This window comes from Crocodylus siamensis, chromosome 4, assembly GCF_052110815.1.
Source record: "Crocodylus siamensis isolate JL-2025a chromosome 4, ASM5211081v1, whole genome shotgun sequence".
NCBI lineage: Eukaryota > Metazoa > Chordata > Crocodylia > Crocodylidae > Crocodylus > Crocodylus siamensis.
The window spans coordinates 72,284,849-72,298,699 of NC_143398.1; the positions used below are offsets into that span (position 1 = coordinate 72,284,849).

Consider the following 13,851-nt stretch of genomic DNA (forward strand, 5'->3'; position numbering starts at 1 on the left):
AAGCAGAATAAAAGTGCAACAAAGCCTCATTAAGATGTCTCCACCTTAGCAGCAATGCACATATTCTGAGCTAAACTGATCAATGGGAGTTTTTTTAGTGTTTCTGACAAGTTAGTACCATTCACTAATTCATGAAGACAGAAGTATGTATTTTTACCCTGCTAGCCATGTAGTATGTCCACCTCAGAGTCACTACCTACTGAGCCTGTGTTCTGAGAATTACAAATGTTCACTTTTCCTCTGCAGTGTTTATTAATAGACACTCTGAGTTTATGATTCAATCTTCAGCTTTGAAATCGGTTGGCAGACCTCCTTCTCTATCTGCTTTTACTGCAAGTGGACAGTTTTATTTAGAGAACACCATAGAAATACCACAGTTTTCCCAGGCTCTCTCAGTGCCCTAGTGAAGAATGCTGACAATCTGCTGTCAAAGACTGAGGCTGTCAGCATTACTTCCCTATTGCTGATCTTTCAGTCATCGCTCGCATAAAGGACAACTATGCGACCCACTGCCGTGTGACAAGAGCTGTGACTTTGTTTAGGAGCCAAGTGCTAGGAATGAATATTAGAGAAGCATGGCTTGGCATAACAGGAAATCTTAACGATATTAATGTGATAAAAAGAGAAAACAGACTTGCACGTGAATCTGTATTTCAAGGCATCGCTTCATGCTTTGCTAACATTCATAAACCAGCACTGAAAAAGCAAACAAGTTTGATTTTTCCCTTGAGGCATTCCTTTAAAAAGAGCAAAATCATTTTTCTTATGTTACTTTTACTTGATATGCAAAAAACTCCTAGCAAGGTCATCTGCATATTGCAGGGACTGCTGGCACAGGAGAGCCTGGAATATTTTTCAACTCTGCAAACAATTTAAGGAGCTGTTTGCAAATGCATACAAGCTAGCCCTTCAGAATACCATTAATATTCTGAAGTGGGTTAAGATAAACACATTTGTCTGTGAGCTACTACAACCTTTTGCTTCTATCAGATATTTCCAAAAGGGAAAAAATTGTTTGGAATTTGTGTTTCTATCCAAAATCATTTATTGTAATATTTTAAATCTGTATCTTGGAGTATATCAGGCAACATAACCAGCTACATACTAACAGAAAAAAATCATGAATGAGAAAAATATTCCTCGTAATACTTACGAAGTGTTTGTTTTAGTTCAATCAGTGCTATGCCTGGAAAAGCCAGGTTAGAACAGGAATCATATCTAACTAATCCTTTAAAATTATTAGGCTGCTGATAACCTCTGCTCCTCCTTGTAATGCCAGGTAAAGTGAGGGACTTAATGGGTCAGGAAATTGGCTTTAAGCTGCAGTACTTTTCACTTACAGTTCATGGTTTGCAGTGACTAACACTGCTAATAACCAGCAGTTCTTTTAAGCAAAAGGCATTTGATGACAGCTGCAGCCTAGCTAAAATGTCATTCTTGTGCCATCTCACTCCAGTTTCAAATGGACAAATATCTGCATCACAGTCTTTCACAACTGGGACTCAACTGGGAGCCAGGCCAGTAACTCAACCCTAACCCAACGCAGATCCTTTGGTGTTAGCAGGAGTCTTTCAGCTGATTTCAGTCTGGAGGTTGGAACAGGCCTGTAACAAGCATAAAGAATGAACTGCTCTATCCCTGTGAGAATGCTCCCTTGCTCCAGGTCAAGACAGGCTGGCAAGGAATCTTGCATAGCTGTGTGCTATACTTGTTCTGTGGTTAAAGACAGGACTTTATTCGCAACAAGCAGGAAAGAATAATGTCCTGGTATTAAAGGTACAGTAAAGACAGCCAGAAGATGCAAATACTATTTCTGCCTCTGCTGCAGACTGCTGCTGCATCACCCTTGCACAAGCGATTCAAACAGGCAGTACCTGAGTTTTCTCAGCTGTAAAATAGAGATGCTATGCAGAAGTAGATTGACAGCCTTGTACAAAAAGCACTATTGTTAAATACAAAGAATCATCACACACATGCAGAGCAAAGATTCTGTCAGATGAGGATCCCCGCTTACCCATATTCTGACCTAATCTTTGAAAGTAAGTGGTGATCGAAAACAGATGTTTGGCTGGAAATACTGCAGATATTTACAAAACAGTGCCACAATTTTTTAAACAAAAATAACAATTTCTTCATTTTGCTGGAAACTGGGAATGTTCAAATCGTGTTGTAACATTGGATCTATTAAATACTACACTAATTGCGAAGCACTGTATGTTTTATTGTGGTGGTTAGTCATCCTATATATATTAACTGGTAAGCAACCATTCATAACAGATTAAATTAACTATTGCAAGATAAAAATTACAAAGTAGGGTCAATTAACAGTCCTGTTATTTATGTATCAATTCAGTGTTGCCATGATACATTTTATACAAAGGTAAATCATCAGAGTATTATCCAAACAACTATTTCCTGTCAATCTTTGGCTATCAGAAAGGGATGCTGGAGAAGATGGTATCAAAATAATTTAGGACTATATAATTACACCTTTTTAAGAAGTGTCTGTGATTTATGTTGGGATTAATTTTTTGACTGGGTCTATTCTAAAACAGAAAAGAAAATAGAGTGTCGTTTTAAAGCTAGTCTTCTAATGACAGCTTAGAAGTGTGATAACCTGGCCAGGATGTACAGTTGCATTGCAGGTACTTTAGGAGTCACATCTGGAAAGTGATTTCATTGCATTCAGGCTTATTTATTGAAATAACGCCGCTTTGCTACACAATGAAGGTCTTTTCTTTGTACATTCCAAACACAGAACTAGGGCAAGATTCTGCAAGTTGTTAAGCATCCTTACTCAGTAAGCACTGAAAGACCGACTCTGAAGAATCAAGGCTTTAGTCTTCATTTAGCAACTCTCTAACATCCACAAGAACAAAGCAGTTCTGTGAGCATAATAAACGTGGGTGCTTGTTAGTTGGTAATGTGTTTCCGGTGTTTATCTCTCACAATTCAAAAATCCCTAAATAAAATGATGAATAGAGACATATTAAGAAACCAAAGCCCATGCCCTGCATTATATTCTACAATTTTCAAATAAAATTAAAGGATACTATAGTAGCAATTCTTATTACTATTGATATCGATAAATGTGTAGCGCAAAAGCTGTTAAGCCATTTCTGAATGTCATTTCTACTTCAAAAAGAACACAAGGCATTTCACATTCCAATTACCTTGTTTTCTCACATACAATATACCACTATGTAGAGTACACAACATGTTTCTGAAGGGCAACCCAAAGAAAAAAAAATCTTCCTTTGTGTTGGCTGACTAGCAACAACTAGAGAGAAGAGCTTACTCTCAAGCCTGCTACCAGTCCTGTGAGCCAGGTTGGGTCTGCAGACCAACCCTGCAAGCTGACCTGACCTAGCACATAAAGACATGTAATCTGGTCAGGGTTTCCCCATGAGTCTAGAAATTTGGCAGTGGAGGAGCTGCAGCAGCATTATTTGCTGTGGATCCCAGAGCCATGGTAATTAATTGCTGCTATCACTCCCCTGCTACTAAATGTCCAGATCCATGGGGATCCTTATTTCTCACATACAATATGCACCTGGTCCTGTGGGGGGCGAGGGGGGAAGTGGGGGTGATATGCAAGCAAAGATAGTAGCTTTGCCCTCAGTTTACCGTAAAGAGAGGAAAAGGAAAAAGCCATAATGAGTCAAGTTATTCTCCTCACAACATTTCAAAAGAATTTAGCGAAAAAGTACCTTCATTTTTTTTTTTAAAGCAATCACCATTTTTGTGATGGCATGAAAGTAACACTGAAAGTACTTGTAAATACATGTGTTATTATTATAAATTCAATTATGTAAATAAAAAATAAATAAATATACTTTGTGCACAATACCAAAATATTTACAGGGCCTAGGCCAGAGAAAGATCAATAGAAAGATTCCCATTGATTTTAAATGGGTTTTGGATTAGGCCTATAAACATCTTTTCCTCTTACAACAATTCCCGATGTTTTTAGTAGCACTCTTGCCATCCTGCTTTGTAATGTAACCTATGTTTGGAAGACACTTTTAAAAAGATAGCCCCTTTTGAGGGAAACAATCAATTTACCTAGCATGCACTTTACTTCAATGCAGAACACCCAAACCAGGTCTGTGCACCACATAATCCAAGTTAAAGCAGCAAACTACGATTTTCCTGGAACTCAAAAGCTAGGGACAGACATTACACATAAACTGGTTTAAGTGATCAGAAACTGGTTTAAACGTGTAACAGATGTCCAGTGCACATAAACCAGTCTGAAAATGGCTGAAACTGGTTTGAGATAAACCTGGTTGAATGTAATAAAAGTCAGTCAGACTTAACTGATTTGGCTCAAACTGGTTTATGCAATGTCTGTCCCAGACCCCTGGCATCCCGGCATGCTCTCTGGGCTGGGCAGGGCTCTCTGCTCCACAGCAAGACTGGCCCCTGCCCTCTGTTCCCTGGCTGCAGCTTGGCAGAGACTGCAGGCTGCTGCCCGCTCACTCCATCTCACCACTCTCTGCTAAGCAGGAATTCCCCCCTCCCCTCTGCCTTACGGAGAGGTGTCGGTGTATTAGCTAGGAGATCTCATGCTGGTGACTGGTGACAGTCCCTGCTGAATCAACCCATAGAATCAGCAAGCACAATCAACAGGTAGCTAGTACTGTCCTTTAGTCTTCATGTCCCTCTGTTGTTTTCTTAATGGGGTGATAAACAATGAGTTAGGGGTGATAAGCACTGTTATCAGTTCCCTGCTGAGCTAATGGAAGGGCCCTGACCACACCCCCACCACTCAGTACTGTGCAAGGGAAGGGAGGGTTGCTTTAGTGCCCCCTGGCTTCTAGCCTGAGCCACTGTAGGCATGTGCTGGCATTTCCGGGATGTCTGTCCAGTTACAAAGTGATTTAGCTTAGCCAGGTTAGACTAACCTGCAAAGATTGAATCAATTCAGGCTCAGGCTTTTTGAATCTCTGTCCCTAGCTAGGGGGTTCCCAAACCTTGTGTACATCCTTATGCCACAGGAAATGTCATTGTTATTGGAGGTAGTGAAGCATGAACAAATAATTCCAAAAACTATTTTGGAAAAAATAGCTATTTGGTATTCTACTTTTTTCATATATTTTCTCACTTAAACATTTAGCTCAGCTATTTTGAGCCAATAATGGGCACTGTCCAGTCAAAGCTGTAAGCAACATTTTCAGCCTTAAATACTCAAGATTTAGGAACTAAATCTTTAGACACCCAGTTAACAGTTGGTGAATGTTACTGAAAATACACCATCTGTTTATGGATTAACATACACCAATAGCTGAAAAAAATTGACCTACATTTACTTTAGGTATTATTGCTGACTCACAAATGGCAAAGGCATGCCATTATATGTAATTATGATAGAGCCCAGAGATAAGACTGAATTTTGCTTCTAAGCTTCATCTATTTAGGTGTTTAAAAAAAAAAATCTTTCCGTAGCACAAATTATTTTTACTGTCACTCCATACACTTGAATGCTTATCATTCCATAGAGGTCTCTGGTACCACAGAAGCGGTTGCACATTTTTATTTTCAGACACATTTTCTCTTAACATGAAGTAGTAAAGAAACAGTGCTGTTAGAGGAGAATGCTCCTAATATTTGAAGGGTCCTTTCTGGACCACTTAAAGGTTACTTGAAATTCCCTCAGAGGCTTTAAGATGCTGACAGAATAGTGACATACCAAGTCTAAAGCTGCACTAAAACTCTTACCAAGCCTCCTGACCTCACACATGGAGATTGTCACACAATTGCTGATAAGATTACAGGCAGAGGTCTCCCTTCTACAACTTTTTACATGTAGGTGAGCTTCTGTGCCAAGCAAAGCAACGTTGAAATCAGAGGAACTCCGTGTGGGCACAAAAATCTGCCCTGACTGAGGGACCTTGTGTCGTACAACACCACTGGGTGTAAAAGAAGAGTGACCGATCACTACTGTTACTACTTTCCCCTTAGAAAAGATGTGGACAGATTCTTGTTTGAAACTACTGGTATATTTTTCCTTAGGGGAAAGGGGGGAAGCTCCTCCCTTACCCCCACAAAAATCATCGTCGTTGATATGCCTTCCAATGGAAAGGGTTTTTAAGATCAGACCTTTAAACATTTCTAATCTGGGACCCCCCCTCAAAGGATAATTCCTTTCAACAGTTTATTTCAATAGATACCTCTTTATTGGAAATGGAATGCATTTTGAAAAATATGAAAAATAAATCATATCTCTCAGAAATTATTTATGAGTCATATTTACACACAAATTTGTTTGACAAACCACTGATATTTCCGCTCACAACAGGATATGCTAAAAAACATTTGGTACATCACTGCAGCTGATTTTTCAGAAGCTGGCATTTGCATATCATGAACTTTAAAGAAAAGCAGTTACTTCAGGATGTAACAGAATAACGTCTTCTTTGATCTTCCTTCTGCTGAATGCTGATATACAGAATGGTTCAGCAGAGCTTGGATTTTCTTGCTGAATCCAGCTTGCTCCACATTCAGTTTTCACTGTCTTTATCAAGATACACATTGACCTCCTTCATTAAGCAGGTTTCCATGTCACTACTAGCTAAATCGAGCACTTTGAGTTTTTATTGGCATCATAGTTTATTTCCTGTTAAATTGGAGTCCTTTGTTCTCTCGATCCCCCTCCAACACACACACACACACACACACACACACACACACACATAAAAGCAGAGGCCAACGCAGTTATTTTCCTTATGAACCTCACAGAAGATTATACATGGTGCTCTACCGCTGATGATGCAGAACGCACTGGACCTATTTTAGTGGCAGTTGCTTACCAAGAACATGTCAATGATAGACAATATTTAACAAAATAGATTCAGAGAAGAAATTCCAGGAAGAGAGAGAGGTGAAAAAACACAAAACAAAACAAAAAATCATTATCAAAGTCAAAAATGGAAAATTTTGGTCTAAAATTGCTACTGTTTTCAATGCTCCCCACCCCATCTGAAAAACTCCAAACAACCCATAGTGATTTTAGAATTTGAGAACATTGCCAGATTGAACAACATAGAAGAGTAAGTCTTATTTATACTGGTCAGGTAGGAGCTGCCTTCACCATGCCCCCACCTAAACTTGCTTCAATCCTGTTTTGAAGAGACAGCTATTAGAGAGAAGGATGTACAGTCCTCATACACATTAACTCCTTCCATTTATGCCATCAAGGCTGCCACTGACTCAAAGGGGATTTTGAAATGCAAATCACCCGTCATGGCAGACATTTGGCTGATCTCAGCATTTTCAGGAATCTCAACAAATAAAACGGAACATGTTTGGCACCAACATACAGCAAAACATTTGTTCATAATGCAAATTATTATATTGAAAGTAAGTGATCAGAGTACCAATATAAGCCAAAAAATGCAACAAGAAAATGGGCACTGACTGATCTTAAACTGGGTGGTAAACACGTAAGTGTGAGCTAAAGATAAATAACTTAAAATTAAAGTTCTTGCCCTTTATCAGTTGCACATTGTTGAAAACTTTCCAAAAATGTCCTTGATGTTTTCCTAGAAGTGTATGCTTTGAAAACAAACAGCATTCCTGACTTAGGCCCAATCCAAAAATCAATGGAAGTCAGTGGAAAGACTTTCATTTGCTTCAATAGGCTTTAGACCAGGCTTGTTTGAAGTAGGAAGAACCGAATCTCTTGGAGAATTTCTCTCTCAGATCCCACGGAGACATACATTTAACAATTACATGAGTTCTCTCCTAGAGCGAGTACATATTCTAGTCAATGAACTGTCAAGATATATAGCATTTCTGAAAAGGTAGATTATTAGCTGACAAATAAACCGTATTTAATGAGTCTTAAAAAGTTTTGACCACAAAACAAAAGGCATTTTTTAAAAGGTGGATGTCTGGCATAATAAAGGACAGTGATTTTAAAGGAACAAATTCACAGCATCTTTTCTTGATTTGGTACTCAAAAACCTCACAAACTTCCAGCTCCATCATCTCAGAGTGAGAATGGAGACAGGAAATGTACCAAACTGTGAAAACCAGAAATTGCAGGATTCTTTTCCACAAAAAACCCTGATCCCAAAGCTGGATAGGGCCATCTGTTCACATAACATTTTCCAGGATGTCGCTTTTTCATTGGAACCACTCATGTGAATATTAATGGGACTACTTACATGCTTTAAAATGTTCACAGGATCAGGCCTAATTTATATATAATTTTGTTCATCCTTCAAGATGCTCTGTGCCCTCATGTAATCAGAATGCAGGCAGGCCCTTGAGAACTGGGACCCTATTTGGGCTGGGGAGTAAACTGAAAAATCCCCCTCACACTGTTTTTAAACTTTCACTGGATATATCACGTTCATCTTTTCTTTGATTTGCTTTTTACATACTACACTACTAGTATTAATTAATTATGCAACATTTTTAAACTGCACCTATTTCCTATTTATAAAATCCTGTTTAGAACTTTTCATTTATAAGATTTTATTTACATTTGTGTAGCTTGCAATTAGCCAGAGCAATTTCCCTAATATGTTGATAGAAAGAAGTATTTTCCTTGACTCAAAGATAACAGGCCATGCTTCATGATCTGTTTCTAAAGACAACTCCACTATTTATTTAAAAAAAAACAAAGAACTTCAGTTACAGCAGTGTGAAATGGGTGGCAAACCACATTAAACTCACAAGAGTTACATTGTCCATTTCAGTGGTGCGACTGATCCAGAAAAGCAAGTTAAGCACATGGGTTTGTGTAGCTTTACTTTTCTGGATGGGCCCTTAATGATAGCAGGAAGATACTCCAATTGGATGCTCAGTCCTTTTGTTTTCTACCATTTCAGTTTCATTAACATATTATGAACACGACTGCAACACTTCCAATCAGCTGGTAGCAATATGCACCAAAATAATCCAGTTTCTCTAAGCAATAGAGCAACTTTCAGTTTATGAAAATGATGGCTAAAATGATCTGTTTGAACACTTTAAGACATATACAAGATGGGCTTTAAAATAAGAGCAATTCCAATGCAAGGCATTTAAAATCTGTCAGAAAAGTGTATTTACAGGCACAAACGTGACCCTTTCAGAAATACTGGGTATGGAAAAAACGTGAACTCAGATGCAGAGAAATTGTAATAAATATTTCAACTCCTACACCATTTTCATATCAAAGGATAGTATTAATTGGACAAACTATTAATCAGAACAATAACCAGGTTGGTCAGACTTTCCTTTTAAACTTCTACAAGTAACAAAATACCACTGTTTAACTTCTCTAGCAACAATCAATATTCATTTTTTCCCCATGTAGTCAAACAGAACATCAAATTTAATACTCCTTTTCCAGGGGCATGCTTAAAAATATGCATCTATAAGCACACACATCACCTTTAAATTGGGTTCCAAAACAATGCTTTCCTTGGAGAGAACAGATGTCTTGTGCATGAAGATTGTTATCCAAATCCTAAACTGCATGTTATATTTTCCCTAGTAACCTTAAAAACCATTTCTAAAATAATCTTGTAGGTACAAATGAAAAAAATCTTGTAGAACTGCATGTGAAAAAAAACCCATGATCATACAAATCACGGCTTTTCCAACAACTTTCTCCTTTTTCTCTCTCTGCCCTCCCTTCCAAAGGTTTCAATAAGTTAGGAAGCTAAATCTCTTCTCTGAATTTTGATTTTTGCTGTTTGGACAATGGCCTACATTCAGAAATGTCTTTCAAAACAAGCCTCAAAAGAAGAATCCCTAATAAATAATCATAAAATACATTAAAATAAAGTTACAGTACATCATATGTTCTAGGAGTCTTCTAGGAGTCTTGCTAAGCCAGATGAGCCTTTCCAAGGTTCTTAAATAATAGTCGGAGTCTATAAATGCTTCCCTGCAACAAGAATGGGATTGTGCAGAAAAGTAGATGGCATTTTCAGGTGGCTGAACAGAAGCTCTCCAGTCTACCCGCTCTCTTTTGTTCGCCAAGTTTTTTGATCAAGCGACCGATACGCTCACAAGAGGGACTGCATTCAATCCCCTTGCCTGGAGGGCTTCTTTAGTTCAACCTGGAATAAAATAATAGAGTATAAGGGGGGGAGCTGAAGAGCCTGACAAACGCTGTGTGCGCATATCTTAGACTTTAAGTGCTGGAGCCTGCAAATGGGAGAGAAACTAAGGAAAACACCCAGGTCAGCCCCAGTTCATTCTCTGTATCAGCATGCACTCTCTGCTGGTGCGTGACAACCTCCGGTGGATCTCTGGTGTGACCCAGCAAATGGCAGTTTTACGTTCTATGATTCCTCCAGTTGTCTTTGCTAACAACGGTCAAAAGGGGCAGGGGTGAAGTGTGTGTGTGTGTGGGGGGGGGGGTCTCCCTTATTTTGTTCGCGTCCCAAATAGTGTGTGTGTCAGGGTCTGGGTCTGTGTCAAGACGCCTGTCAGGGGGGTCCGTGTGTGTGTCAGGGTATCTGTCAGGGGTCCATATGTGTGTGTCAGGGTGTCTCTGTGTGTCCATGTCCTTAAATGTACCAGGGTGTCCCCACCTCTGCCAGGACAGTGCATGAGTGTATCAAGGTGTCCCTGTGCATGCCAGGGAGTCTGTCAGGGGGTCCATGTGTGTGCCTGTCAGGTGGTGTCCATATGTATCATGGTGTCCCTGTCTGAGCCAGGACAGTGTGTGTATGTCTGTGTGTGAAGGTGTCAGAGGGGATGTGTGCATGTCAGGGGGTGTCCATGCCCCTATATGTGCCAGGGTGCCCTTGTCTGAGCCAGGACTGTGTGTGTGCGAAGGTGTCCCTATGCATGGCAGGGGGTGTCTGTGCCCCTATATGTACCAGGGTGCCCATCTGAGCCAGGACTGCATGTGCGCGCTCGTGTATGTGGTGTCCCTGTATGTCAGGGGGTGCCCCTGCCTGCACCAGGGCAGTGTGTGCGCATCAAGGTGTCCCTGTGCATGTCAGGGGGTGTCCGTGCCCCTATATGTGCCAGGACAGTATGTGTCAGGGTGTCCCCGTGCGTGTCGGGGGAGAGGGGCCTGCGTGTCAGGGGGTGTCCCTCCATCTGTAGCAGGGTGCCCCTGCCTGCGCAGGACGGGTGTGCGTGAAGGTGTCCCCGGGCGCGTCAGGCCCGCGGCGCGGGCGGTACCTGGCGGGCTAGGCGGAGTTGGAGGCGCTGCGCAGGCGGGGCCCGTGCTGCTGCACCAGGTGCTGCTGCTTCTGGCGGGTGGAGCGCACGGCCAGGATGGCCTGGCGGTTCTTGTACTGCACCAGCTGCAGCGTGATCTCCGCGTTCCAGCCCTGCTCCTGCGGGCACCTGAAGTCGATCTCCTTGCCCTCGGCCATGACCACGGTGAAGTAGACGTACTTGCCCTTGCGCTCCACGCAGTCCACCGTCTTCATGCGCGAGAAGTGCAGCTCCTTCACCTTGGCCGCCCCCGGCTCGCTGGCGCCCGGCGGCGCGGGCTCGGGCGGCGGCGGCGGCGGCTTGGGCGGCACGAGCAGCAGCCCCTCCTCAGTGAGGATGCAGCGCTTCTTCTTCCAGAGCTGCAGCAGCCCGTCGCTGCGCTTCTCCAACACGCCCTCCTTCAGCGCCTTGCAGTCGCCCTCCAGCATCCTGCGGGCGCGGGGCTCGGCTCGGCTCGGCTCCTGTGGCGGGGCCGGCGCTGTGCGCTCGCTGCAGCCCGGCAGCGCGGGGAGGCGGTGCCGGGTCCCTCCCCCCCGCCCCTCCCGCCTTTTGAGCGCGCTGCGCCCACCCCAGAGTGACACCCAGCGGAAAAGGCGGCTCCCGCCGGGGCCCTTCCCTCAGCCCGGGCTCGGGCAGGCAGCCCCAGAGCCACGGCTGCGCGCGTGCCCCAAGCGCCGTGCCGGCGGGCACTGCCAGAGGCTGGTGGGGAGGTGGGGGCTTCCCTGCTGCCTGGCCAGGAAAGTTTGGGGCAGGGGGGAGCCAATGCCCAGCTGGGCAGGCAGAAGGCTTTGCTCTGGGAGGATGTAGTAAGGTGGGGATGGTCCTGCTCAAGTGAGCGGGGCCTGGGACCAGGCTAGATGCTCTCCTGAGCTCCCTCCCAGCCCTCCGGGTCTGTGATCCAACAAGCACGGCAGCGGCTGCTGGCATCAGGCACTGGCTGCGCCAGGCCTGCAAAGAAGTCAAGGGCAGGTGGTGCCAGCATTGCACACCTCACGCGTGGCCTGGCTGGATCCGTGGTGACAAGCAGAAGAGCCTCCTTTCCTGTTGGGGGCAAGGACAGGAGGCGGCGGTGGGGCTGGGTGGCCCCGAACCAGGCGTAGAGCCAGTCACAGCCACAGCACCTGCCTGCTCCGCCCTCTGCCAATGTAAGATGGAGGCTTTCTCCCCATGCTGATGGGGGGACCTCATCTTATATTTGAGTGAATATGGTACATTGCCTTGCAACAGAAGTAATGAATGGATTTCCTATTGCTTGGGAATTTTAGAATTAGACCAGAATACTGGAAAGTATCCCTAGTTTGGCTAACAGATCGAATCTAGTTGATTTCTGTTGTCTTTGTCAGTTTGCTGTTTCCAGTTCCTCTTAGAAAGTAGCTTTAGGTTTGAGCTCCTGCATTCTCTCTTCAATACCAAAGAGATGGTTAGACATGTTAATCTGAAATCAGGCAGAGGGTAGGGCAGGATAGCATCTTAGGCTGCATCCAGCCCAGCGTGGATGTGCACGGTATGTAGTGCTGCAGACCCTTCAGTGGCCCCACAGACTGCACACGCAGGTGTGCCCTACACTGCTACCTTGCAGAGGAAGCGGGGGAGTTGATCCCTAGAGATCCCAGAGTCAAAAAACCCCTGCCAAAAAAAAAAGAGGGGCAGTGCACATGGTGGCAGCGAGCGCCTCCCAAAACCAGAGCCTGGCTAGCCTGAGCCACGCTCCAGCTGCTAGTAAGGCTCCCAGCTGCACGAGCATTGCAGCCACAGTTCCCTGAGGCCCTCAAGTAAGGCTGCTGGGGCCAGCACAATTGCTGACCCCAGCCTCCCCTATCCCACCTGGGGTAACCTGCCACACATGTGGCACAAGCATTTTCTGTGGACAAGTAGCAGCAGCATAAAGTGTGCCACTGCTGCTTGTTCCCTGGAAAACAAATAGTTATGCCCATCTGGACATGGCCATAGAGACTAGCTGATTTAGAGGCATAAGCTTCTGTAGGCAACAACCTGTTAGTTTCTAAAGTGCCATCTTGCCCTGCCTTTCACAGTGTTACATTCATTGACCTATCCTGTCTGAGGATCCCCTTAGACTTATAAGTATCATTTAATAAAATGAAGACAGATTTAAAATTGATGTTACTACTTGGTGGGGATCTCAACTCAGCTTCAGTTGCTTTCCTAGTTGAATAGTGCCATACCACCTCAATGATAATACCATGTACCTCTCTGATATAACCAAAAGTCTGGAGAGTAACTAAATCTTTAATATTAAGGTTAATTCTATGAATGCTACTTGAAGGATTATTTACACCATGTAGTGAATTGAGCTAATGTGCTAACTGAAGTGCCTTGTAAGGAACTTGAAGTATCAAAGAGTGTAAAGCAAAATTCTCTGCAGCAAAATCTGACTGCAATGACAGTACAAAATGACTTAAAGTTGAGAATAAGGTGTAATACATTTAACTATATCTGAATGGTATAATGAGGCAATAAGACTTTATTGTCATTCCTATAGGAGCAGGCACTCAAACCTTTGTAATTCTGAGCTCTAGGGAAATTTTAATCCCATGCCATGTTTAAATGCACTCCTAAATCTGTGGAAATATCTGATGTACAGGTGCCTCCTAGTGCTAAACTTCAATATTGCAACATGGAAGCAAGCCTTATTCTATAACTCTAGTAATTTTT

General features: G+C 43.1%; 1 protein-coding gene across 1 annotated transcript; it reads right to left on the reverse strand.

The window, feature by feature from the left end:
* Nucleotides 1–9,034: 9,034 nt before the first annotated feature.
* Nucleotides 9,035–11,712, reverse strand: PHLDA1 (pleckstrin homology like domain family A member 1). Its single transcript, XM_090042560.1, has 2 exons — nt 11,140–11,712; nt 9,035–10,061 (listed from the first exon to the last, which is right to left on the reverse strand). Exon 1 carries the CDS (start codon nt 11,604–11,606, stop codon nt 11,148–11,150), a length of 459 nt encoding a protein of 152 aa, XP_089898686.1. The 5' UTR covers nt 11,607–11,712; the 3' UTR covers nt 9,035–10,061; nt 11,140–11,147.
* Nucleotides 11,713–13,851: the final 2,139 nt, after the last annotated feature.